We start from the raw sequence: 27961 nt of genomic DNA on the forward strand, positions 1-27961 counted from the left end.
GTCTGCGCACGCGCAGAAAGGAAGACGAGGCGGACTTCCGGTTGTAACCGGCTCATGCTCCCTTCTTGTCAGTGTCCGGCGGCAGCTCCGTGAGGTGAGTCCCCTCCGTCCCTAAAAGAAGGAAACGGAAGGGAGCGCGAGGCATTCCCCGCCGGCAATGCAGGGGAGATAGGTGGGCTTCCGAGTCCTAAATCCAAATTTCCATCTTCAGGAAGTATCGTTGATAACTTCCAAGAGTAAAAGAGGAAAAAAGAAAGAAAGCAGAGAAGCAGAATTGCCACTGGGAAAGGGAAGCCTGTGGCAGGGAAAGGTCCAGTGGCCAAACTCATAGGGCCAGCCCACTATCCCTCTAGCTAGCCTACCTCCAGTGCCGTATTTACGTATAAGCTAAAGAACAAGCTATAGCTTAGAGCCCCACTCTCTTGGGGCCCCCTAAAAAAAATAAAAGGGGGAAAAACGATGTTTATTTCCAAAACATAAGATAAAAAACAAATTAATAAGACCTACATACAGCAACAGTGTTTTGTGTTGTGTAGCTCCTATGATGTAAGTAATGGGCCCCGCCTGCTAGCCTGCTCCCTAAAATATCACATATAAAGGGCCCCATTACCTTCAGTAGCTTAGGGCCTCATCAAACTTAAATCTGGCCCTGCCTACCTCGCAGGGTTGTTGTGGTGAGAAGCAAAGGAGGGTCATCGGGTGGGTGAAAGGGCAACGTGCGTCCCCTGGAGCTCCTGGGAGAGCTGGGTGGTGGGTGGGTGGAAAATCAGGGCAAAGTTGTCGCTATGCAGTATTCATGTTGATTCACGCTTACAAATGCCAGGCTGGTCCGCTTTCAACAACAGCTTTATGTCAGGAGTGGTTGTTTCTGTAATTATTGCCTTCACTGTGCTTCATTTGCATCTGACTTTGCTGTTTAGGACTTAAGTTGCTGTTGTAATCACAGAGACCCACTAAGGTGGGGTCCAAAGAGCCGCTCCCAAGCATAGACGGTGCTTTTAACTATTACGTAATTACACTGGAGGTAAAATATGAAAATTAGCAGCTGCGACCTGGCTCAGGTTGAAACTTTTTGTTTGATGTGGGTGGAGGCACTGTTAAAAACTGTAGCTTGGTGAGTTTTCAGTGCTGTGATTTCTTCAGGGGCAGTAACAGAAGTTTTTGACAAACAGGGCAGGCCACTAGTTCCCCATGTACTTGACAGGATGGGGTGTGTTGGTTCATTAGGGAATATTTAACTTGGATGCCCTGTAGCTATTAACTTTGATTGCTTTTGGAAAGTACAGAAGCATTCATGTTGATCTTCTATTAGAACCATAGTTTTTGCATGTGCATCCTCCTTAGACGGTGGTTTATTGGGGACAGGGAGAGAGAGTAAAGAAGAGAAGAGCCGAAATTCCACCCAGTACTAATCTCTTTCTTCATATTGCCTGGCCATCTGAATTTAGTCCAATTTAAAGCTTTCATATGACCTTGTGGCTTTCTGACAACTTTGATCTTTCCAATATGAATTTCTTTTCCTTGCAGCAAAACATCCAACCATGGCTCTTGCAAGTTTGAATAAGACGATTGGACTTCAGAAAAAGACTGACTTCATTAGGAATATTTGTATATTAGCCCATGTGGACCATGGTAAGAGACACCTACGTTATGAACCGCATATCACACAAATCCCTTGACAAATACTCCAGCAGTCTTAAACAGGCTTTGTGTTATGGAATAACTGCTCTGTAATGCAGTTGTGTATTAAATAACTCATCTCTGACAACTTGCTACATGGGTGTGTAAGAAAACCCCTAATAGATTGATTAAAGGGAGGAGATATGCCTTCATGGGAGGATGGCTTTAATGTTTAATCTTAAATATAAGGGCTTGTTTTTCATTTTTGTTTGGTGTACTACTTTTCATTACCCTTTCTTCCCCCAGGCAAGACAACTTTAGCTGACTGCCTTATTTCTAGCAATGGAATAATCTCTAGCAGATTAGCAGGCAAGGTACAATTTAAACATTTCCAGTATATTATCCAGAATATTTTTTCCTATCCACATTTTCTCGCACTTAAGAAAAGTCTCTGAAAAATGTGAATACAGATTATTCTGTGTTGTTGTTTTTTTACTATCCATATAGCTGAGATACTTGGATAGCCGAGAAGATGAGCAGATTCGAGGAATTACAATGAAATCAAGTGCAATTTCATTACATTTTGGAAAAGGTAATATAGTTAGCACATTCTGTATGTGCATTTGAACTGTGAAGTTTTGGTTGTTGAAATGTAGTGCTGAAATAAAGTGTAAAGACTTGGATGGAATCTAAAATACTGATTATTTTTTATTAAGCTACCTGTGGGAAGGCTCAGTTCAGGTGCAATGTTAAACCGTGGTTTAGTGTTATGAGCTTGAGGAGACCTGAGCCTCAGGTTTGTGTGTTTTCCCCCTTGAAGATGGAAGAGAAGAAAACGTTTCTATTTTTGCAGTTTGGAGCAAATAGCACTTTCCTATTACATCCGAATGCAGGAAACTAAGCTTTATTCAAACCATGATCATGGTGGTTATTGAACGTACTCCAGTTAGAACAGAGCATTGTTCCTATATTCAGATGTAATTGGGAGCTGAGGTTTGTTCCAAATAAAAAATGTGGAAGCTTTAATCTTCCTCCCCAGTTCATGAAGAAGGGGAGAGAGAATAGTGCTTTAGCTTGAGGTTCACACCTGCTCATCTTAGTACTAAACCATGGTTTCATGTTAAATCGGAGCTGATCCTAAATATGTTTTAAGTGAGCAAACACGCTTTTAAAATGCTTGCTTTTAAAACACTTTTTCCTTTGGTTCTAGATGGTCAGGAGTATCTGATCAACCTAATCGACTCCCCTGGCCATGTGGACTTCTCTTCAGAAGTGTCCACAGCTGTCAGACTCTGTGATGGATGCATCATTGTGGTAGATGCCGTGGAAGGAGTCTGCCCGCAGGTAATGAGGAAAACCTACTTCAGATAGAGGGAAAATAAATTAAAATCTTCTCATTCGGACATACCACCGTTCGACTAGTACATGGCATCATCAGCTAATTTTTAGAATGCATTGGTAATTTAAAATGCAGGGTTGTGTGCAAGATGGTGTTCAGAATATGTGGTAAAGGAGAGGGAGGTGAATCCAAGAATATATTTTTGTTTGCCCTGTAATATTAGTGTACTGGTAGTAATTGACATACGGATGTCTGTATCAATGTATCTTCCAAGAGGAAAATGGTCATACTCTAGACCAGGGGTCCCCAGACTTACCGCGCAGTGGGCCGGTGCCCGCCGCGCCGACCGCGCGGCGGGCCGGAGGGTAGGGGAGTGCGCGCGCAGCGGGCCGGAGGGCGGGGGAGTGCGCGCCCGTGCGCATGCGCACACGCGCCCGTGCGGGGAAAAAATCGCCGAAAATCGCTTGTGCGCATGCGTATTGGCCTCCCCCGACCCGGAAGTGCATCGGAAATGACCTCTTCTGGGTCGGGAGAGGCCCATACGCATGCACACAAAGGATTTTCGGCGATTTTTTGCCGATTCTTTAGATCGTCGCCGCGCCGCGCGCCGCAAGAGCGGGCGGCGGCAGCGGGCGTCGGGGGTCGTCGCGGGCCGGATTGGGAGGCCGAATGGGCCGCATCCGGCCCGGGGGCCGTAGTTTGGGTCCCCTGCTCTAGACTTCAGTCAGGATTTGCAAAATGAACCAAACATGGTTTAATTTTAACCACCATTGGCGATCCTTGTGCATAATGCTGAAGCAGTATTTGTATTATGCGTATGGGGGAGGGAGCCGGGAGTTTGCATGAAGAATGCAGGTTTGGAAGAAAGGTTCATACAACCCAGATTCCTAACCAAGGGTCGGTTACCAGGCCAGAGTCATGCAGTAGCTCATATTTTTCTCAGCTGTTTTGTGGCACTGTGTCAATATACTTGTTTTCCTTTGCACTAGACTCATGCAGTTTTGCGGCAGGCTTGGCTAGAAAATATTCGTCCCGTTCTGGTGATTAATAAAATAGATCGCCTCATAATGGAGCTCAAGTTTACCCCTCAGGAAGCATATTCTCACCTTAAGAATATCTTGGAACAGGTATGAGAGTTCTGAATAGCTTGCTTATTTGTAATCGGCAAAAGTTGTAGAATGAAAAGAACAGCAAGTCAACTATAGGCATTGTGCATTCCTATTTGGACTACTTCAGCCTTCTCCAAACTTCAGATGGACTACAACTGTCAGTGGCACCAGCCAAAACATCTAGAGGGCACCAGAAAGGGAGAAGGCTGCATTACTGCAATATGCTCTGAAGGAAAGTATTTTCAAAAACTTCAGAAGTTCAAGAACACAGCTGCCTAGTTATTAAATGGTGTCTGTCACAAACAACATATTCCACCAAGTCTGAAGCAGCTCCACTGCCTTATTGTTAGCATTCTGGTCAAATCGATCAGCCCAAATAGTCTGGAACGAGAATACCTCAGGCATTATGTAAGTAGTTTTTAACTAGTGTCCTTAGGGTAGCTACATCTGGTTCCTTAAGGGCCATATCTCAGTTTGCTTTTCCTCTCTAGATTGGACCCATGGTGTGAGGATTAAAGTTTTACTCCTTGTACCACTTTCCACTGAAATTCACTTATTTGCTAAAGAAAGAGACAACGCTTTTCCTCATTGGTTAGAAATACCTTAACTGTAATGTGCAGCTTGGCTCTTATGGATTATCTTTTCCTATCTGCTGTTTCCCATGTGCTCTGGGCCATCAGATGAGGCTCTGCTCTTGAGCACCCTGCTAAAACACCCAAGTATGAGGAATACGATCTTCTGAAGGAATATATAGCTCTGGGAATGCTCAGCAGACCAGCTTATTCATGATTTTAGCAAAATGGCAAAAGCAGCTCAGGTTCCAGAGAACCTCTGGGATGATTGCCTGAAATAATAATAAATAATAATAATAAATTGATATTTATTTATTTATACCCCGCCCATGGATTATTTTGTTTGTTTTAATTTTGATAGTGTAACTGCTGTCTGAAATGGTTTTTAATAATTATTGTATTTTTGGTATTTTGGTGGGCATAAACATTTGTTTTAGGAATTCTGCTTGTAAGCTGCCTTTAAATCCTCTTTAGGGGCAGGAAGGTAGGATATTATGAAAATAAACTGGAATGTCTCTCTAGGTGAATGCAATCACTGCAACACTCTTCACTTCGAAAGTTCTTGAAGAAAGGGCGGAGAAAGAAATGGAAACTCAGTTGACTTCTGATTCTTCACATGGTGACCAGGTTTATGACTGGAGTGCAGGCTTGGAATTTTCTGATGATTCCCAGCTTTACTTTTCACCTGATCAGGGGAACGTGGTATTTGCCAGTGCAATTGATGGCTGGGGATTTGGGTGAGTTTATAGATGCTTATTAGTAATTTGATCATATATTTTCATCAAGGTAGTTGAAGTTTTCAGTTTTGTCTTTGTATACATCTTCCTTGCAGTGCAGACTAAATTTGCGGTGGGGGTGGGGGTTCGGAGCTTAATCATTTAATAGAGAGTTGTAAAAATAAATAAATACACAGGTGAGTGGATGGTTCCATCTAGAGAGTGTTGCTGCACTGAAGATTCCCAGTCTGCTTCCGTTCTAAGAACTACTTAAGTGTGGCCTTTCTAACAGATGAGAATTCATAAGAGGAAGCATTCCTTCAGATGCCTTCTGTCTAGACTGCTTCAAGAGTTCTTAAAAGTTGAGTTGTGGCCAGAAGCATACTGTTGAACACTTATGTGTATTTCAGTGGGGCTGCTTCTACCTTGGGTACTTAAAATTGCAAATAGGTGTAAACCTTAGACCCCCCAAAAAGAATAAAACTGCCAAAAAAATCATCTGCTATTCACCCTTGAAATGCTTGTTCAACCTCCTAATAGTCAGTTGCATGCTGGTGGGGGAACACATAAATGGGCTTAGGACCCATCTGTTCAAGGCATTTTAATGTTGTTAAATCTGATTATTATTATTATTATTGTTGTTGTTGTTATTTCGTTTCTAAACCGCTTTATATTTTTAAGAAAAATCTCAGAGCGGTTTACAGCATATTAAACCTCAATAAAACAATGCAGAATCAAACATTTCTGAAGAAAGTCAAATATAAAGTACACAGTCAAAGCAACACAATTAACAGGAAACCAAAATACCATCTCAAAAATTTCAAAATAAAACACTGATCAGTGTTAACATTTTTTTTGCTGATCATGTTTTTGTCAAAAAGCACTGGGTGGCGGCCTCTCTGAGGTATGTTTTGAAGCATTCCCAAATATTGCCACACTTAAGAGAAAAATTTGGGACTCGAGAAATCTAGAAATGAAAATTTAGGCCTTCCGTCCAGGTCAGACCGGTGCAAAACTGATTATTTCCATGTCAAAATGCAAACTTCCTACTCAGCCATATTTTTCAGGGAAGCAAGCACAGGCAATTTGACAGATTTTATTGTCATTCCCACCAAGATTCATCTCTGGTCTCATTTTGCACTCTGCACAGGCTCTGTGAGGCCAGCAACCCCGGCTTTACTGCCTCCCATTTGTCTGCATCTTTGAGCTGCTTCCTAGTTTACCCGGCAATTGTGTTTGCCGCTGCTCTGGCTGCAGAAGCATTTCCCGCAGCAGACATGTAAAGCAGGAAGGGCAGGCACATCTCGACTTGAAAACACAGTTTGAGCTGTAGCCTGTCAGGCTCCCCGTGTGCAACGGTGAGCATTTAAGAGCATTCATCTTCACTTCACACGTTTTTGCTTCAGGGAATGACTTTGTAGCACCAGGATAGCTACAGCCAAGGCAGTTGTAACATTAAATGTTAAGCAGCTCCTCCTTATATGCACAGAAGTGGGATGTAGATGACCAGAAATTGAAATCTTGTCTCAAGTTCTCTTGCTGTTCATGCTGGGGAAGAGAGGATGAAAGAAGCTTTGGTCTTGCAGGTGCATAGGAAACGGGAGGGTGGATGGAATGGATGAGACCAATAGTGGGTCCAAGGGTCAAGAAGGTGGTTTCTGCATGTGCTGTAGAAGGAAGCGAGGGGCAGGTGGGGCTCTTGAACCTGGGAAGGTAGCCCATCTAGGAGAAGAAAAATCTTTTCCTAAACCAGGCACCCCCAAACTTGGCCCTCCAGATGTTTTGGGACTACAACTCCCATCATCCCTAGCTAACAGGACCAGTGGTCAGGGATGGTGGGGGGCCAAGTTTGGGGATGCCTGGCCTAAACCTCTGCTGCCTTGTGGGCTATGTTCGGGAGAAGAAAAGGCTATGGAGTAAACCCTATACAAATCCGGAAAAATAAAAGAAAAACTTAGTGATCAACTTAATAGTCTGAACAGAAATTGTATCAAAATAGAATGCTGATGCTTTGTTCGGAGATGATTTGGTTAAGAGGTTGGTATAAATTCTGATGCTAAAATTACTCATTTAATTTTGATTTGGAACTCATTTACAAATAGCTGGAGTTTATTTGTAGCTTTCTGGAATAAGAGTTTTGGACAAAACATAGCTGATGCATACTATCGTGCTGATATTCTTTTTAAAAAACCTAATTGTTGCACTGCTTTTCAAGAAAACATTCTTCCCAAGCTACATATCAAACATACAGTAGAATGCAATTTAAAATCTTATAAAGCAACAGAAAATTTCTAAAACAGTACCCAACAACTGGAAGCTAAAAGGACCACACTATAAAATGATCAAAATATGACCAAAATACTACACACTTAACTTAGTTGGTTAAAAGTGTAGTTAAGTGGTAGATCTTTAAAGCCTGTTTAAAACCTGCAAGGGATGGGGCTTTTCTGATGTCCCAGTGGAATCACATTATGCAATAGTGGATTCCACTGTTGAAAATGCCTCCTTCTGTGTGTTTGCCTTATGTTAGCAGACCCCATTGAGTTCAACAGGGCTCAGTCCTTCTTTACTGGGTACAGCATTGCCGATTTCTTGTTTTGATCTTATTTATATGTTGAGATAAAAGGTCACAAAAAGTGTTCAGTCTGATTTGTCATCTGGTGTTGTATTATTTATGTTAGGGTTGCCATACGTCCAGAATTTTCTGGACATAGCTGGTATTCGGTCCTCGTAAACAGTGCCTGGGTGGAAATGTCTGGGGAAATCTGAGCATATGGCAACCCATGTTGGAAGTGTCGATTTTGGCGAATTTCATTATAAATTGCTCCAAAAAGAATCACTTTTTCTTCTGAGATTTTGCAAAGCTCAATAACTTTGCTCAAAAAAGCTCAACAACTATTGTGTCCGGAATTTCATTTTGAAATATGGCAACCCTAATTTTTGTGGTGGCTCATTCATACAAGTAAGTCATGATGGCTTCTGTCATCAGGTGATGACCATTCATGAATGAACTCCTCTACCTACAGTGGGGTCAGGAACTTGAGGCATGCGTGCTGATGTTTGTTCTTTCACTAGAGTGTTCTGAGACATCTGACTCAAAACATGCCAATTGTTCTCACTGTCACAGCAAGGATGCTATGTGAGCATCTGGTCTGCAGACAGAATACAGCTACACTTGTCAAATGTGTAAAATGATTGCTATGTAGGTTGAAGCAGATGCCTTCTTTTGAAAAGTGCTTTAGTTTTGGTACGTTTGGGTAAAAAAAAAATATTTTTGCTTATTACCCAGCATCGAGCATTTTGCCAAGCTGTATAGCCAGAAGATTGGAATCAAATCTTCAGTATTGCTGAAAACCCTGTGGGGAGATTATTATCTAAATACAAAAGCTAAGAAGATCATGAAAACCGACCAGGTGAGTTCACTGGCGTATAATTTGGGCTTAATTTTCTTTTTTCCCTACAAGAAAAGTCACTTGCCAGCAACTGAGTATGCAGTGTTGCTACTTTCCCCAGATCTGAACAATTTTGTTTTTAATCTTGACCACCCCGGTCAAGCAAATATTTAGTATATTGCAGCTGCTATGATGATTCTCGATATAACTCACCAATGTACATTTACAACCTCGGATCTCTGCCACTTCATTCTACGGCATCTGTAGATTCTGGACCTTAGATTCTGTAACCAATGCTTATATCTTATTTATGCAAACCTAAGATTCATTCCGGGATACGGGTAGCGCTGTGGGTTAAACCACAGAGCTTAGGGCTTGCCAATCAGAAGGTCGGCGGTTCGAATCCCCGCAACGGGGTGAGCTCCCGTTGCTCGGTCCCAGCTCCTGCCTACCTAGCAGTTCGAAAGCACGTCAAAGTGCAAATAAATACATAGGTACCGCTACAGCAGGAAGGTAAACGGCGTTTCCATGTGTTGCTCTGGTTCGCCAGAAATGGCTTTGTCCTGCTGGCCACATGACCTGGAAGCTGTATGCCGGCTCCCTCGGCCAATAACGCGAGATGAGCGCCGCAACCCCAGAATCTGTCACGACTGGACCTAATGGTCAGGGGTCCCTTTACCTTTAAGATTCAATCCAGTTCACTGTGATCACATAATCTGTGTGTGGAAGGTGCAAAATGTGTTCCTTGGGTGAACAAGCCTCCCATTGCCTGTAATGGTTTGATGCAATGCCTTGCAAGCACTCAGGGCAGTGTTGGGTGTAGTTACCACTGCAATAGGTGATTGGAATGATCAAAGCTGACAAACGATTGGACAGAGATGTGGGTGCAAATCCTTGCATGCTGCTGTACTTGAAGATTTTTCATTTCAGGGATGAAAGAACAGATTGGTAGATTGCTCTTGTTGCAACTGAACTGCGGTAGGTGATAGGATGGAGAAGCAACATCCAAAAAACAATTATTGATAATCTGGAATATTGCAAGCATGATACTGTTATGAGGAGTCTTGGGTGGGTGGGTGGGGGTTAGACTATATGGCTGAGTCCCTCTTCTAATTCCTGGATCCAACATGGATTCCATTGCTGGAATACCCAGGCCAGCCTGGTAACCCCTGCTAAGCATGGGTTGTTAAAGTAACAAAGGGAGTGGCTCTGAGCCAGAGGGCAAATGGGTGGGCCTCCCTCCCTCCCTCAACTGTCTGTTAGTTAGACCTTATAGTGAATCCTCAACCTATGGGTCCAAATGTGGGTGTTACCCCTGTAATTGTCTGAATTGAACTCCCCCCTGTGTTATGAAGGACATCCTAAGTTTGCCTTACCACTTTCTTCTAGTTGAAAGGAAAGAAGCCTTTGTTTGTGCATCTGGTGCTGGAAAACATATGGAGCCTCTATGAAGCAGTTACAAACAGGTAAACAAAAAACATCCCCGAGTCTCATTTTCTTGATGGCAGAGGTGGGGAATGCCAATTCAGATCTCAGTTTTCATAGCAGGCATGGGGTTTGTTGTTTATGCTAAATGCCCTTGTTGCTCAACTGCATTATCGGGTCATTTCTAAGTGAAGGAAGGTGAGCTTCTACATGACAACAGAAACAGGCTGGTTTGCCCAAAGGTCTTCTCTGTGTGTTTTGTTTTTGTTTTTAAGATGATCAGTTGTAGTGCTGTAATTGCATGGTGTATGCTTTCTTTGTAGAGACAAGGAGAAAATGGATAAAATAGTCTCCTCCCTGGGATTGAAAATTGGTGCCCGTGAAATGCGCCACACAGATCCGAAGGTTCAGCTTAATGCCATTTGCAGCCAGTGGCTCCCAATATCGGAGGCCGTTCTCTGTATCCTTAAGGAAATAGCTTTTTACCATTTACTAAAAGCTTATACTGTCTCATGCACTAGAGCTTAGTCCACCAGTTTGTGGGAGGGAGGTGGGGTTTGGAGAATTGAATACAGGCAATGTCCTGTGTTCCTTATACTGAGTCAAACCATTGATCCATCTAGCTCAGTATTGCTTATGTTGACGGGGTTTCAGACAGGGGACATTGCCAACCCTACCTGGAGATGCGGGGGGATGACTGGGAACCTTCTGTATGCAAAGCAGAGGCTATGAGCTACGGCCCTTCCCCTAGTATTGTCCATCAGCCCCAGTAGCTTCCTGCCTGCTTCAGGCAACTCATAGTCAACTTGCAGTGTGGAGGGAGTTGAGCTTACAGTCAAGAACGCCCAACCACTGCCAGAGAGACTTGAGATCCTCTTCTGTTCCTACTCCCCATGCTTCCTAGTGCCTCCAAGAATCTATCCCCTCGAACACTTTAGATACGGTTGATTTTTGCGTCATTAAGCAAGTCTTGGCTTTGGGCAAACCCCTGTCCAAGGTCTGTATTTTGATTTTACTGCATACTAGCCTATAGTTTCTCAACAGCCTGCTATCTTTATCCTGCCTTCTAAACGTTTATATCCTTAGCACCGTGCTTTAAGCCATGGTCTGTAGTAAACTCCCTAGTCCTCTCGATATCACAGCTGAGAGAGTGGAAAAACTGTTGTGCTTTGGAGCTAAAACATTTGATTCTCTACCACAAGAAACTCAAGACCTGAAAGACGGTAAGTAAATTTTGGCAAGTTGCTACTTAAGTCCTGTTCAGATGAGTCTCATTTTTTAAAAAAAGTCCATAAAACCTGGTGTCTCCTAATTGAAAAACTAAATTTCCTAAAAGATGTTTTGGTTTTAAATCTGGGCAGAATTCAGCTTTCTGCATCCATGCTGAAAGTTGGCTCAGAAGCACAGGCTGACATCTCATACAATTCTCCCTCCTTGATTCACTCACTAACTTGTTATTTAACAAATAACATATAAAGCCAGGGACTTTCTCATCAGACCATGGGAAAACATGTAACTCTCTCGTTTTATGTTTGCTTAGCGTTTATGAAATGCAGCAGTGAAGAAACTGCCCCAGTCATTGTCTTTGTTTCCAAAATGTTTGCAGTGGATGCTAAGACATTGCCACAGAACAAGCCAAGGTGAGACAATGATGCCATTTGATCTCCTCCTGCTCAATGGCATTAGACGCTAATTCACAGTATACAAGTCTAGATTGCTTCTGATCTGCGCCTGGTAAAATTATTTGCCCTTATCTGAAACTAAGTCAACTGTTTTCAAGAAAGAGTTGGTAAATGCAGACTTGTTCAACATTTTATTTGTGGTTTAAAGAAGAAATGCTTCGTCAAAGAGTTAACAGTTATGGCGAACATACGGACATTGTATCTAGGTGAATTACAAACTTAAACTGGTATATCTATAGCTTGCTCAAACGATATAAGTTAATTTTAATTTTGTTTTCATTTTATGTGGAGAAGCTACGGATTCTTCCAGGCGCTTTTGTAAGCTTTTTTGACAACTTTCTGTTTCCATGTAAACTTCAGAAGTTGTTCCTCTTTTACCCCTTCACCTTTATACCTCTCCTAGATAGAAAGGAATTATTGCAATAAAACATCCTGCATGCAAGTAAATACAGAATCTCATCATGCAATTATTAAATAGTATGTGAATGCAGGATATTCCAGTGTAATTGTTGCTTTCTGCAGAGGAGGAGCCTCTTGAACTCAGTTGGGTAAAGACTTGATGACAGTAGAAAAACTGCGAAGGAAGGAGGGAGGCTTTGTACCTACAGTAAAAAGGCCACTACTTGATGTCTACATGCCTCATCTCCCAAACATGGCTTGCTGTAAACATTGCTTGGACCATTCCACCAGTGAGCACTCCAGATTGCTACTTGTGCCATTGGGGCTCTGAAAGTGACTGAACTGTATCCAGTTAGATGGGGTGCCGTGGTCAGTATTAGGAACTCCTATGGGCTTGATTATTATTATTATTTTGCAGCCTAATTTAAGAGACACAATAATTTTTGGCTTGAAGCAGCACTGGGTATTTAGACCACTAGATGGTGGTATTCAGCTGTCTGTAAGTGGACTTCAATGTATTTTTATAGCGACAATCGTAGATTTTGCTTCTACTTCTGCAAATCGGCAGCAGGAGTTTATGAATAAGAGTGAAATTAGGTTGAGTCAGGTGCTTCTTCCTGGGTTCATGATCATGAGGTGGCAAGCAGTGGGGGTGGATTACAGCACTAAAAAGTATTTTAAATGCCCTGATAGTTCTGTGTTGGTGTATAACGCTGATAACGCCAAGGTTGCAGGTTTGATCCCCGTATGGGACAAATGCATATTCCTGCATTGCAGGGGGTTGGACTAGATGATCCTCAGGGTCCCTTTCAATTCTACAATTCTATTCTTTTTTATTGAGTTTTTTATATTAAAAAGCAAATGGATGAATGCATCTATTGTCTCCACTTTCAATTCATAGTCTTTTTCACAGTTCGTTTACGTTTGGTGAGAGATATTTTTGCCATAGACATCTTGCAGTTGGGGCAGAAGGAAGAGGGATGGGGATACTCTTATTTCATTTTATTGTCTATTCTTAGTGTGGGTGGGTTGTGTCAGCATTACATGGGTGGGTCTTTTATTTGTGTATTTAATTATTTTTGTTGATATTGCGAGAGGTTAGGGCTTCCCGAGCTTGGGTGGTTGTGTTTAGTTGATTGTGGTGTGGCTTATTTGTATGAGGGAGGCAGGCTAGGTTGTTGGGTCAGGTTAGCTATATTGATTTTTATGTTCTTAAAGGGGACAGGTCATTGTCCTGTTGCGCTGCGTATGTAATAAAGGGGAACTACACTGTGGTAAAGGCATCCTCCGTAGCTTGTCCCCGTGCTAGTTTGAGTTTGTTGATTAACTTTTCTAGTATGGCAGTTTCCCATACGTTTTGGTACCAGTGGTTTATGTTCACTCCTGATAGGTCCTTCCACTGTCTAGTTATGATATTTCTAGCTGTTGAAAGTAAGTGACTTATGAGTTCCTCGTAGTGTGTGTTGTTGTCCTGGAAGATATTTAATAGGGCGAGTTCTGGAGTTGCTTCTGTTACCTGTTTTGTTGTTTTGGGAATTTCCTGGAGCACTAATATCCAGAAGGATTGGACTTTGGGGCATTCCCACCACCTGTGGAGGTATGTGCCTATTGCGGTGCGACGTCTCCAGCATTCTATGATTCTGTGTGGAAAGAGAACATAGAGAGGTAGCTGATATGCAAGTCTCAAGTTCTGACTTGGTGAGCTTTCATTGGTGTTAAGCTAAGAATACCGTATTCACTCACATAATACATTCTGAAAGGTTTCTTCCTTTGCTTTCAGGCCCAAACTGATGTGCCTTGCACCTGGAAGATTCATTAATAGATCACTTTAGTAGATAGCTGTGACAAGTGTCACTTGGCATCCTGAAGCATGGGTAGGGAGCCTGTGGACCTCCAGATATTGTTGGACTCCAGCTTCCATCAGACCGAGCCAGCATGGCAGATGGTCAGGTTGATGGGAGTTGTAGTCCTATAGCATCTGGAGGGCCACAGATTAACCACCCTTGACTTAAGTGGGATTCACATCCTTAAATGACACAGATGTCTCTTACAGAGAGTAGCTGGAGCGTTACATCCTGTTAACTGTTAACAATCCAGGTAGTAAAAAGAAAGTTTTAGAAGTACTGTACTTTATATTTAATATGGTGTTACTTTATATGTATACTGTGTTTCTTTCTTTCTTTTTTTGCACTGTGTATCAAGTCACATTTCTTGCAATAGCTGTTCCCTTTAAACCAGCTATAGCTGCCTAAATTCATTTTATTTTAATAATAGCTTGATTTCCTCCCCCCCCCCCCACGCACACCTCCAAGTTTCTCCCCGCCCCCATCTGCTTGATTTCATTGGGTGACTTAAGCACGTGTGTGATTCTCTCATCAGTTGAAATTAGTGGGATTCCAAGTGCTTACTGTACCTTTGGCAGGATCATGCTCATAGTTGGCACTAAATGCTTTTTTAATGATTAGATGGTCATTGTTCTTCGCTGTCTTTAAGAGTTACCTGCTTGCTAAGACATGGAGGCAGAGGCGCTCTGGGTTGGCTTTGTCTGACAGTAATCTATACTGCATAGATAACTTTTTCCTGCAACTCCAAAGAGCTTGGGAAATTCAAAGGCTTTCTTTCCCCCTTTTATGCCAGGAACTTCTCAGCATGGCTCTTTGAATGCCTCCTCAGTGAAGCCTTTGGCTTAACCCTTCATCCTTCAACCTCGGAATCGCGTTTCTGCATACCTGTCCTCTGATGCCCTTTGTATTTCCCTCCCCTTCCACTCCCCCCCCCCAGGTCTTCCTTACTGTTTGAAATAAGATCATAAGCTTTTTGTTGCTAGGACCTGCTTTTTTAAAGAGCAGGCGGCTGGATCAGACTAAAGGTCCACCTGGTCCAGACTCCATCTTCCCTGCAGCAGCCGACCATATGCCCTGTGGAAGCTCACAAGCGGGGCATGAAAGCAATAAGCTCTCTCCTGTTACTGTTGCTCTTTGGAGACAGTGGTGCACTGCCTCTCAATCGTGAGGGTGCTTAATAATCATAGAATCATAGGATTGTAGAGTTGGAAGGGACCCCGAGGGTCTCTAGTCCATGGCAGATGGCCTTCCAAACTCTGCTTTAAAATCTCTTATGTCGTGGATGCTTTAGTTGAGATTCCTCCATCGCAGGGGGTAGTTCCTACTGTCCCGAGTGCAATAGGTCTATAGTCTTCATGGGTGGTGGTGGTGTCTGTCTGTCTGTCTGTCCCTTCCCCCCCCTTCTCCCCCTACTCCTCTATTACACTTTTGGCATTCAATGCCCATCACTCCTGCCTGGTTTGAAGGAGGGAAAGTCAAGAGACGGCTCCTAAAACGGTCCTTTGCTCTAGCAGAGACAAATAGATGAGCTTCTTGACAGGCGTTGCTGGAAATGGTTTTTATAGTTCTCTGCCCTTTTCCTTGTGGTGTTTTATGGCTGGCTTTATTGTGACACAAAAAGCAATCTCGTAAGCCACTCGAGGAGGTTTGGCTGGAGAGCTGGGTACAAATCCTAAAAACAAGTAAATAGAATTATCCTGAAGATTTCACAACAGGTTTCCCCCCCCCCCTCCTTTGTCTGCCTAAATCCTACTTCTTCAAGCAGAACTTGCCACGAAATTGTTGCTTCCCTATTCAGTTCTGCATGTTCTTGCTTCCTTTTGTTTTTCAGCTAGCAGCTTATTTACATGTCTTCAGCTCAAAGGCTTGTGTGTGTGTGTGTATGTGTTTCATCCCTTAACTCGCTTGTTTTTACAATCTCCTATTCCCCGAAGGATGTTTTTTTAAAGTGATCTGTAAGCTACACAGCCTCTGTGTCAAGTAGCAACTTTCCAAATGTGTGTCATCAAATGAAAGTAAATGGTTTTTTTATAGCTCCCAAAGATCTCTGCGCTATCTTCTGAATAAATACCGACATGAATTTGTATCAAAGCGCTCTGTGCATTGTAGTGCAGCCCAGTCCCTTGGCTGTGAATTGTTCTTCATTGGTGGTTTAAGTTGACCCTGAGCAGCTCCACCTATTATGGGGCAAGGACAATGTTCAGCAGCACATCCTGTCAGAACTGCAGGGCGGTATTTGTGGATAGCACCTACTTATGAAATTAACAAAGTGGGGTCTCTGAAGAGGAAAGGAACCATTTATTGCAGCTGCTTTGATGTGCAGCCTTTGTTTGCAGGGAAGACAAATCTACACATGGATCCAACCAACACACGTGGAATAAATTTTAAACCGGAGGCAGTCTTTGAATAGTCCAGTGGCTACTAAACAATTGAGAAGGAAATATCCCTGAGCCACTTTTAATTTTTACCCTTACATAAGTAGAAGCTATTTTCTTCACATGCTAATTGTAGTTGAAACTGAAGCATGCCGTTTCTTTTTTTAATTGAGAATTCCAATAAGTTATTATAAAGCAATTAAACTAATGACTGGTGCTGTACAATAAGGACAGCTCATCGTTGGAATGATATCCAGGTGGCTGATTTTTAGCTTCCTACTGCATACATTTCCTGCCAGCAGTTGGCCAGAATATCTGACTTGCATTTTTAAAAAAAATTACTCATCTTTTAATGTGTGGCAAATGGAAAGGCTACTTACTTTCTTTTTTTAATTCTGCTGCTCTAGAGAAACCCCAACAGCAGCCAGGAAAACTTCCATGATGATGTCACTATGCTAAGGATATAAGATATAATCCCAACTGGGTGGTGGTGAAGCTCACTTTAATGAAATGCCATACTCCTCCAATTGAGGATGTGATGAATTTGTTGAAATGCCACCAGTATAAGCAGAGGCAATTGTCTTCCTTGATTGCTCAGATTTATATTGTTTCACAAGCCTGTCAGGATACTTTCTGAACTGTTCTTGAGAAACTGCAAAGGTGGCATCTGCTGTTCAGAAAAGCTTTTCCAAATATATATATATATATATATATATATATATATATATATATATACACACACATATATATGTTGTTTCAAATGATACATAGGCCTCTGTCACAAGACGAAATAGCCCAAAGACGTGATCTTGTAAGGCAACGGCATGCTGAGAGGTTAGCGGCAAATCAGGCGCAGGAGTTGGCACAAGAGAAGATTGGAGGAAATGCAGTGGACCAAGTTCTAAAGACAGGTGAGATAAAATGCATGCTAGGGAAGGTTTGGTGGATGTGTTTGATTCACGATCAGTGATGAAGTGCTGCTGCTTTTGTCATAAATCAAGCGTGGCAGATCAGTCTATGGGCGAGATCCAGTCCACCAAACCTTTGCCTCTAGCCTTCCCAGCCAGATTTGGGGCAAAGAGTACAGAATACCCATGGATTTTCACCCCAGTAGTGGCACTGGGCTGGATAGAGAAGACCCATATCTCTCCTGACCCCTGCTCACCAGATGATTGAACTGGTGAACAGATGAAAGGAGTGTGGTGGAGCTGCCAAGGAATGTGGTGGAGTCTCCTTCTTTGGAGGTCCTTAAGCAGAGGCTTGACAGCCATCTGTCAGGAATGCTTTGATGGTGTTTCCTGCTTGGCAGGGGGTTGGACTGGATGGCGCTTGTGATCTCTTCCAACTATGATTCTATGAAAGGCATTTGGATTCAAATATGCTGCCATTTTTATCCTTTTGATTGGATATTGGCATAAGCTTGGTTTGTTGCATTAATGGCTGCATATTACTGTAACCAGTCTTGAGTGCAAGATGAAGCCGAATAGAAATAGAGAAATGAATGTTTGCACCTCAACCCTTCCTTAGGCGATGATCAACCACCTACAAGTCAAATGGAGACAATGACCCTGGCTGCTGCAAAACGGGAAGCCGAAAATAAGGACGCCTTTGTGGCTTTTGCAAGGGTGTTCAGTGGAGTTGTGAGAAGGGGACAAAAGCTCTTTGTTCTTGGACCAAAATATGATCCTGCTGAGTCGCTGCACAAGGTAAGCCCCTTTTCCTTATCTCACAAAGTGTGCTTTTGAAAAGTTCAATCTCCTACCCCACCCAGAGATGGACAACGTTTGGCACTTGGGGAGGTGGGTTGGTGGATGGAAACAGATCTGGCCCTGTGCCTTCAGCTGCTGATCACACTCAACGTTTTTTGCATGTGTGGCATCCCAACTTCTGTCTCATTTGGCTCTTATTTGGGTCTGTTTGGAGCAAACATGAACCCAACCAGCCACACTCTCCTTTTGTCTTGGGCATTAGCAAGAAAGTTTCCTATAATTTAGCTTGGCATTGCCTCTTCGGGGAAATAATAATAATTGGGGGATTTGTGGTATTCCATTTTCTTTACTTCTGAGAACCTTGTAATCAAGCTTTCTCTTGCATCTTAGAATGTAAAAGAAGAAAGTGTTCTTGTTTATTTTTAAAGTTGCCTTTTGGTTTTTTTCCCAGAAAAATGTGTCAAGAATTTTTATTCTAGAACAGTATCCATTACTGAGTGGCTCTTTTCTCTCCCCTTCCCCATGTTAATTTCCTTATTTATGTGGAATTTGTATGCACTTAATTGTAAAAACCTCCAAGTGGTGTACATATAATAAAATATACAGTGGAACCTCGTGTTACATACCGTCCTCCTTATGAACGCTGCGGGATACGGGCTCCGCTAACCCGGAGGTACGGTAGATGCTCCCAGTTGCGAAATTTGCCCTGGGATGTGAGCGGAAGTCGCACATCGTTAGCAGCAGGAGGCGCCATTAACGAAAGCGCACCTCAGGTTATGAACGGTTTCGGCTTAAGAATGGACCTCCGGAACAAATTAAGTTCGTAACCGGAGGTACCACTGTACATAAGAATTATTGCTGAAATTAAGAGTTGAAGACTAGTCTGCCCTAGCTACGGTAATCAAGATATAAATAAAATCAGCAATCAAAGTACATTATAAAATTAAATTACATACATTTCAATTTGGCCACAGCTTCCTGTAGGATGTTCTGCTGCTGATAACCTGCCTTCAGTGCCTCATTTGACTTGCTGCACTATAGAAGATCTCTACTTATTGATGGGGAGAGGACTTGAGGAGTTACACGAGGTGCCTTCAGGGAACGTGCTGGGTGAGCATACTTTTAATTGTTTTCATTTTGTCCTCCGGTGCCACCACATATAAAAGATGCATTTCTTGAAACGTGCTTGCCATTGCGCCAGTGATGGGCAACATCCTTATTTCTGAAGAAAGCATTTGAAAACACTTTTATTTATTAAATTCTGTACCGCCCTTTGGCCAGAACAGCTCCCCATAGTATAGTTTACAGGGACCCAAAAATAATAAAATCCATCTAGTTAAAAGACAACATAAAGGAAATGACAATATGAAGTAAGAACCAGCAGTTTGATGCCACCAGTAATCTGGACACCAGTAATCTGGAAGAGAATGAGAAGGGACTCCAGGGGTCATCGGATCGTATGATGTGGCCTTTCTTGCCCCTGTCATGATCACACCATTGGATCATCCAGCCCAGCTTTCTCCAAGCTGCTGCCCTCCCGATACTTTGGACTTAAGCTCTCATCATCCTTGACGGTTGATCATGTTGGTGTCCAACAACATATTCTTAGGTAACGCTTATTCTGTTTCACCGACTGCCATCAGTTATTGGATGTGGGATCTTTGCCTTGCAAATCTTGTGCTTTACCACTGAACAAGGCATGCAGAAAACCCAAATTTCAAGGATCTTTAGCAGCTGGGCTGGGACTCTTGAGGAGAACCAATGCTAGCCAGAAAAGACAGTGCTGAACTAGATTGACCAGTTGTTTGGCTCCGTATAAGGCAACTTTGTATGGCTGTTCTCCTTAGTCTGAGTCTTTCTTAAAGCAAGAATACACCCAGACCTATTCTTCTGAACCTTCCAACTCTGAAAAGTGGATAGAAATGACTTTGCTATCATTTGTAACTTTGTGAATTGCTCAACTATGTGACTCTTCAGTATCCTGTGATGTGTGTGTTTTCATTTTTTGCACCGTGAACAAAGCTCAGTGCCTGAGAAGTTCTGTATAGCCATTAACCACAGAGGAATTGGAGAGTTTTCTAAATTTGGTTAGATTTTAGCACATGCACTGGTGGTGACATTCAAGTAGATATCAGTTCTTAACATATTTAAAATATGCTGTGTTTTTTATGACCAACATTAATATTACATATTTCTAGAAATAGATATTTATCTCCTAAAAGATGTGGGAAACTAAATTTCCCCTCCATGGTAAATTTTTGTTTACCATGGAAACTTACAATCCCTTCCAGATGTCTTTCCCTAACTCATTTGATTTTAAAATGCTGCCTCAGAAGCCATGTGATATTCATTTCTTTTCATCAACGTTGGTAAAATGACAAATATCGGCAGAGCTCTGTTTTATCAAAACTGGTTTTGATTAAGCATTTTGGGATAACTTTTCTTGCCTTTTAAAATAAATTTCCTGTGTCCTGATTTCTTGTATGTTTAGTTTCCACGATGGCTTAGATCTGTAACTTAGTTTTGTAAAACCTGATAAATGACAGATTCTTCTTACTTGATTCTCCAAAATGCCAAGTTTTTAAAGGCTGAGCCTTAATTTTACATTGCATGCCTGCACATGTTTACCTTGCCGCACTGAATGCAATTGGACTTACTCCGTGTGTGTGTGTGTGTGTGTGTGTGTGTGTGCCTGCAGGTTTAGTTGCTTTAAAAGAGGTTGTCTAGCACCACACCATGGAAGCTCTCAACAATATGCATCATCCAAATATAAACATCACTGGCTTAGGTGTAATTAACCCCAGATTTATCTTATGGTTGGTATGATTTTTATTGAGAGCTTTGTGGTAAGATAAATTTGATTTATACACACACACACACACACACAGAGAGAGAGAGAGAGAGTAAAAGGTTGCTTAGGGGCCTATGGTACTTGAAGCCTGTATCTGTTCTGAGTCCTGTCGTGATCAATGTCTGAAATTGTTCAACTACCACAGTGAGGAAGAAACTACTGTACCACTTTATATTGCAGGTGGGAAATCACATTTTTGAATGCTTCCCTATGTAAAAAAGCATCAGGGAGAAGAGAGTGGATTAATTTTTGTGTGTTTTGCATGGGGGAAGAAGAGGTATTTTAAAAATGGTATCTCCTGTCTGCAGTTGTCAGTGTTATAGTTCAAAATTCTAACATCTCAATCTTCCACATCTCTAGACTAGACTTGAAAGGTGCCAGTTTCAGCTACAAAGATGCAGTGTTTTTCATTGGATAGGAAGAGTTTTTAAAAATACGCTCCTGCAAAATATCATACCCACAGCTATCACTTCATTCAGTAATGCCCCTGACAAATGTAATTTTTGTACAGCAGCTAGCATTTTAAATGTCGGTAAATAATTTGTAATTGACAGGGGATTTCATTCTCCATCTTTTGTTCTGATAAATTTGCCACAAGCTTCAAGTAAAGCAGAAGTTGATAGGGCGGTAAGAGGCAGGGGACCCTATTTGTACTAAGCTGAGATTCTTTGAAAGCAAAACTAAACTCAGCAGACTTCTTCTTGGGCAGGCAGCAGGCGGCAGCATGTGCTTTGCTTGGTCTTGTGAGCTAAGCCAAGCTTTAGCACTGTGCACAAACATGCCCAGAGAGGTGAAGGAAACACTTAAATATGGTTGTGTAGAAGCAATTCCTAGGGCTGGCTCTTATGTGCAAAAATTGTTGCTGATCTGCAGCAGCCACAGTTGTGGATGGGCTAATTCGCACATCACAATCTCCACCCAAGTGCAGAAGTAACTGTAGATGGCTTTGGGCGCCACACCTGATGCTTGTCTTTTTAAATGTTGTGAACCAGCTGCAAGCCTCTGTGGTTTGATAGGTTCAGCTTTTAACACAATTTAATGCCAGAAAGAAAGAAAGAAAGAAAGAAAGAAAGAAAGAAAGAAAGAAAGAAAGAAAGAAAGAAAGAAACTAGGCCATTTGAACAAACAAATGCCATGCAGTTGGCAATTTGGTTCAGGGAGAGATGCCAAACATCTTTGCCCGAGGTGCATGTGTATATTAAATAGTCTTCTAAATGTAAACCATCTGTAAGTAGTGGATTTTTTCCCCAAGAGGAATTAAAAGCCAACCAGTGAACTTTGGGAAGCTTACTGCTGATCTGGTATCAGATTTTGAATAGAAACATTTGTTTTTCATTGTGTTTTAATATTATTTGGGTCTTGTATTCTATGGGTTATAAGGGATCCAAAGCAGTTTCTAATTTTAATTTCTTTCTCATAAGGTATGTTGTAACCTTTGAGTGGTGTTTTTGTATAGAAAGCCTGCATCTCCTTTCTCCATCTGCCAAATGATATTCTCTTTTTCTTATACACAGATTTCACAATCAACCATATAAAGCAACTTTTCCCAACCTGGCGCCCTTCAGTTTTGGTCAGTTACAGCTCCCATTAGTCCCAGCCAGCAGTGCAGCTATGATGTCTAGGGCTGATGAGAATTTAGTGCACAGCATCTGTAAGGCCCCAGGTTGTTGGCAAAGGCTGCAGTAGGGTGTGGCAACCTTGGGAACTGGCTTTATCTACTTAAAACAAAAAATGCTAGACTTCATACTCATGGAAAAAAAGCTTGAAAATGTGCAGATGCCCATTGAAGGGCTCCTTAGAGCTTCCATTAATGAGGGATGGCTCCATATACATTCATTTTTCACATACGTATCTGCCTTGTACAGCTCTGCTACCCCTGCTCCATTACTTGCCTCCTCCTTTGCCCTTTCCCACCAGCCATTGCCAAAACACTAATGTCCTCGAACTTTTCCCTCCCAATGTTGCAATTGGAATAAATCATACCGTTTTAGCATAATCCAGCAAAAATTGGCACGATGCTTTCATGAAGATATGGCATAGGGATGAGGGAATGTTTTTGGAACCTAAAACTACTGCAGTGATTTGGCCAAAAATGTCTGCCTTCTTTATCAGGGTCTATCTTGTCACATTCTCCGTAAACTGTAAAATTAGAAATTTTGCTGCATATCAGTGGGAAACTGTGTTGTGATTTGCAGCATGTTCTGGTTACACTCTTTTTAGAGATCTACTGCTCTTGGGGAAATTTTATATTTTAACAACCATTTTACGGGTCAGAACGTTGTTGATGTGCTTTGACATGGGTTATTGCCAAAGAGAGTCTTCTCTATCTGTTACATATTTTTGGCTTATTTATTATAGAAAAGTCTATATTTCCAGGAGTAGAAACAATTCCCGGTCATTTACATAAAGGGATGCATACATGACTTGAGTTTGGGCGTGCTTCTGACCATAGATGCCCAGGTTCCTGCAGTGGCCAGAATTGCATTTGCACAGTTGAAGCTAGTACACCAGCTACACCTGTTCCTTGAGATTTCTGATTTGACCACAGTGACACATGCCTTAGTTGCATCCCTGTTGGATTGCTGCCACACGCTCTATGTGGGGATGGCTTTGAAAGGTGCTCAGAAACTTTAACTGGCTCAAAGAACTGCAGCCAAATTGTTGACCAAGGCTGGTTATGGGGAGCATACGACTCCCTTGCTGCAACAGCTCCAATGGTTACTACTCTGTTTCCACGCACAATTCAGAGTGCTGGTTATGACCTAGAAAGCCCTGCATGGCTGAGGTCAGGGGTAGGCAACCTAAGGCCCATGGGCCAGCTGCGGCCCAATCGCCTTCTCAATCCGGCAGCCCACGGACGGTCTGGGAATCAGCGTGTTTTTACATGAGTAGAATGTGTCCTTTTATTTAAAATGCATCTCTGGGTTATTCGTGGGACATAGGAATTCGTTCATCCCCCCCCCAAAAAAAAATAGTCCGGCCCACCACATAGTCTGAAGGACGGTGGACTGGTCCACAGCTGAAAAAGGATGCTGACCCCTGGCTTGGGTCCAAACTATCTGAGAGACCTTTTAAAAAAATTATTTACCACCCTTCATCCAAAGATCCCAGGGCGGTTCACAGCTGATTCCCTCGTATGAACCTGCCCTGGTTGTGAGATCTTCAGAGGAAAGCCCTTCTCTCTGTCCCACCACCCTCACAGGAAAAGGCCTTCTCGGTGGCTGCTCCCAGGCTCTGGAACTCCCTCCCTAGAGAAGCTACACTGGCTCCCTCCTTGCTGTCCTTCCTCCAGCAGGTGAATACACCTCCAGCAGGTGAATACCTTCCTCCAGCTGGCTTTTGGGAACCAACTGCTTTTAATGAAAGGGCTGGTACTGGGCTGTTTCGTATTGTAATTATTTGTATGTTTTAAACAGATTTTATGTATGTATTACAGTGGTACCTCGGTTATTGACCGAAATCCGTTCCGGAAGCCCATTCAGCTTCCGAAACATTAGAAAACCAAGGTGTGGCTTCCTATTGGTTGCAAAAGTTTCTTGCACTCAGCAGAAGCTGCGTCACACATTCTGGTTTCGAAAATGGAAGCATTTACTTTTATGTTTCAGCATTCAAGAACCGAAACATACAACAATGGAGGCGTTCGGGAACCGAAGTTCCACTGTATAGTCATACCTTGGAAGTCGAATGGAATCCGTTCCGGAAGTCTGTTTGACTTCCAAAATGTTCAGAAACCAAGGCGTGACTTCCGATTGGCTGCAGGAAGCTCCTTCAGCCAATCGGAAGCCGCTCGGAACGTTCAAGTTCCAAAGAACGTTCGCAAACAGAAACACTCACGTTTGACTCGCAAGGCGTTCGTCAACCAAGGTATGACTGTATATAGTTTTAATTCTCTCACTGTTTAATTTTTTTTAGTTACTGTTTTTCCAGTGTTTTTCACAGTTCTTGTTTTTATCTGTGAGCCACCTTGAGACCCATTAGGAGAAAAGGTGGGGTATAAATTAATGTATAATAACTGAACCAATGAGTAAGCTAGTTAATACTAGTATTCGGTATAGTATATGGCAGCCACTCTTGGGTTGCATGCTTCTCCTGCAAATGAGAGCGTTTTCCTTCCCATTTCTCCATCTGGGGGCTGCCCTGTGTTGTCTAATACCCAGATATGTTCCTTGTCCTTCGACCTCCTGTGTGTATTTGGTAAGGGAGCACCTTCTTCGAGATACTCTCCTTTTAAAATCCCACCAGGTGTAGGAGAGCAGAATCTGATCTCCGAAACGTCTAATGGTTTAGAAGGAATTCCCACTGCAACTACATTTTCATGCTAAGCCTATTAAACTATCTAGACTTTTCCATATGGCATTTCTCAAAAACAAATTTAAGCTTGTGCAGACGTGTGGGATCTGAAATGCTGATAGGCATCCCAGCTATCAGACCGGCAGAGTGTTCACTGACGATGTATAGCTTGCTCGTAGCTTAAAATGTCTAAACATCTTTTGTAGAGTTAAACAAAGGGGTGTGCTGGTACCCAATAAAAGCACAGTGCAGTAAATCATTTAGAACAGTTATCCACATTAAATGGAGCTGGATCCTGCAAGCTACTGCAAAAAAGTAGGATAATAAATAGCCTGTGCTTTGATTTACATTTTTTATCCCCCTTTTTCGAAGGAGTTCAGGGTGGTGTGTGGGATTTCTCCCTCCTAATTTTATCCTCACAACAACCTTGTGAAGTAAGTTATGTTGGGAGGGACAGTAGACCAGGGTATTCCAATGAGCTTCACCACTGGGTCAAAGTGAGTGGGGAAAGCCTCTCCTCTTTTACTGCCACCCTTCTTTCCATTCATTCTCTCTCTCATGTACACCACCTATCTATTTCTACAAATGCAAAGGATGCTAAGTGCTTTGTATGTAAAACTGAGCCATACTGTATTTAACAGGCTAAACGTGATCTGGCCACTTAAAGGTAAAGGTAAAGGGACCCCTGACCGTTAGATCCAGTTGTGACCGACCCTGGAGTTGCGGTGCTCATCTCGCGTTATTGGCCAAGGGAGCCGGCGTACAGCTTCCAGGTCATGTGGCCAGCATGACTAAGCCGCTTCTGGCAAACCAGAGCAGCACAAGGAAATGCTGTTTACCTACCCGCTGTTTACCTACCGTATTTATCTACTTGCACTTTGACGTGCTTTCGAACTGCTAGGTTGGCAGGAGCTGGGACCTTCTGATCAACAAGCTTAAGCCACTTACGCATAGCTTATTAACCACAAACAAATTATACTCGTAAACCATGGGTTGCTGCAGGTTTATAAACCTTCTTTTACATTACACCATGGCTTAGTGTTATGTGTGAACCTGACCCTCAACTTCATCTCTTCATCATTACAAATATGGTATATGTTATTCACAGGAACTTTGCTATATGTGCCCTCTAAAACTTTAGAGAGTGAGACATTAACCAGAGAGAATACTTCCTGCATCAAAAGGGAAAGGGGGGGAACCTGTAGGCCAGGCATAGGCAAACTCAGCCCTCCAGATGTTTTGAGACTACAACTCCAATGATCCCTAGCTAATAGGACCAGTGGTCAGGGATGATGGGAACTGTAGTCCCCAAACAGCTGGAGGGCCGAGTTTGCCTATGCCTGCTGCAGGCAGTCTTTATATCTTAACCACAGCTAAGCTTAAGAGCAACCCAGACAGATGGGTAGGGTATAAATGTTTGTTTGTTTGTTTGTTTGTTTGTTTGTTTGTTTGTTTGTAACTACCTTAGGTCTGCACCTATCTTATAAGGAATTAGGAACTGTCTTCACCTGCACAATGTTTTTCTTTCAGAATGTGAACATTTTATTTCAAGCAGAGCTCCTGTTGCAAAACTTTAGGAGCAGGGCTTCCAAATGCCAGATGTTCTCTATAGAAATAGGGAAAGTCAGGGGGCGGGCAGGGGAAGTTATTTGATATGATAAATGATTTCTCATCCTGCAAGGCAGAAAGAAGTATGAGAGAAGTAGGGGAAGGACTTGTTTCGCAACAATTGTTTTGATACCTTCATGGTGGAGAATCAGAAGAACTCATAATTCGTCCTCTTTGTCAGAACAAAAATAAAATAAAATAAATTGGGCTTGTAAGCTGAGCAGTTGAGCAAGGCCATGCCTGCAAATTGGGAGAAAAACAGGAAGCTTCTGTGTGCATCTACTTGTTGAAAGCATTTTGGCCTTGTACATCTATCTTTCTTAAATCCAAATGTCAAAAATATCATCTTCTGCATTAAAAAAAATTCTGCATGCAACATTAATTTTAACGTCAAAGAGAAGCTTGGAGCTCATTTAGTTCTCAGCATAAAACCACTGGCTTCTGTAGATAAAAGGCTAGAAACTTGCTTTTTAATTATTTTTAACATCTCGAAGTTTCGAGATTCTCAGGAAGCTGAATTCTGTGCCTGCTGCTGCATTTATTTTGCTTTTTCAGCATTCCTGTGTAATATTGCACCCTATTTTATTCATTAAATTTGCATCCCAATTTTCCTCCGAGGTGCTCAGAGTGATAAGCACCTTCACAAGAACACTGTCAGGCAGTTAGATTGAGAGACAGTGCATGGCCCATGGTTACCCAATGAGTTGCATGGCTGAGCAGAAATTTGAACATGGGTCTCCCCAGTACTAGCACTGCACTCTAACCATTATGCAGCACTGCCTAATGTCATACAGAGTCAGAGTCAGACCACTTTGTCCACAGACACAGTTGTTTTCAAAGGACTCGGGCAGAAGTCTCATGGTGTTTTTAACCTGGATTAAACCTGGGATCTTCCGGGTACCACGTATATGTTGTACCCTTGAGCTATGAACTCCTCCCAATACATTTGCCTTTTTCATAAGAGACAATAGACTGCTAAGACATCTGTGACTGGACAGACACATCACAGAGTGTGAAAATTTTAACTGCT

The 27961-nt window shown here is 42.4% G+C and overlaps 1 protein-coding gene across 2 annotated transcripts in view; it reads left to right on the top strand.

Moving 5' to 3' along the window:
• Positions 1-20: 20 nt before the first annotated feature.
• The window catches only part of EFL1 (elongation factor like GTPase 1), a 59727-nt gene continuing 31786 nt past the window's right edge, over positions 21-27961 (top strand). The window contains exons 1-15 of one of the 2 annotated variants that reach the window (XM_035130833.2): positions 21-94; positions 1528-1632; positions 1927-1994; positions 2128-2212; positions 2831-2964; positions 3949-4086; positions 5163-5377; positions 8646-8769; positions 10138-10214; positions 10497-10633; positions 11274-11396; positions 11714-11813; positions 17245-17384; positions 18001-18179; positions 19157-19292. In XM_035130833.2, the coding sequence (XP_034986724.2) occupies positions 1542-1632; positions 1927-1994; positions 2128-2212; positions 2831-2964; positions 3949-4086; positions 5163-5377; positions 8646-8769; positions 10138-10214; positions 10497-10633; positions 11274-11396; positions 11714-11813; positions 17245-17384; positions 18001-18179; positions 19157-19292 (1747 nt within the window). In that variant the 5' untranslated portion in view covers positions 21-94; positions 1528-1541. Of the gene's footprint in view, positions 173-1527; positions 1633-1926; positions 1995-2127; positions 2213-2830; positions 2965-3948; positions 4087-5162; positions 5378-8645; positions 8770-10137; positions 10215-10496; positions 10634-11273; positions 11397-11713; positions 11814-17244; positions 17385-18000; positions 18180-19156; positions 19293-27961 lie in introns of both variants that reach the window. The other variant, XM_035130835.2, reaches the window with a different exon arrangement.

Source organism: Zootoca vivipara, chromosome 14 (assembly GCF_963506605.1).
Source record: "Zootoca vivipara chromosome 14, rZooViv1.1, whole genome shotgun sequence".
Classification (NCBI taxonomy): Eukaryota; Metazoa; Chordata; class Lepidosauria; order Squamata; family Lacertidae; genus Zootoca; species Zootoca vivipara.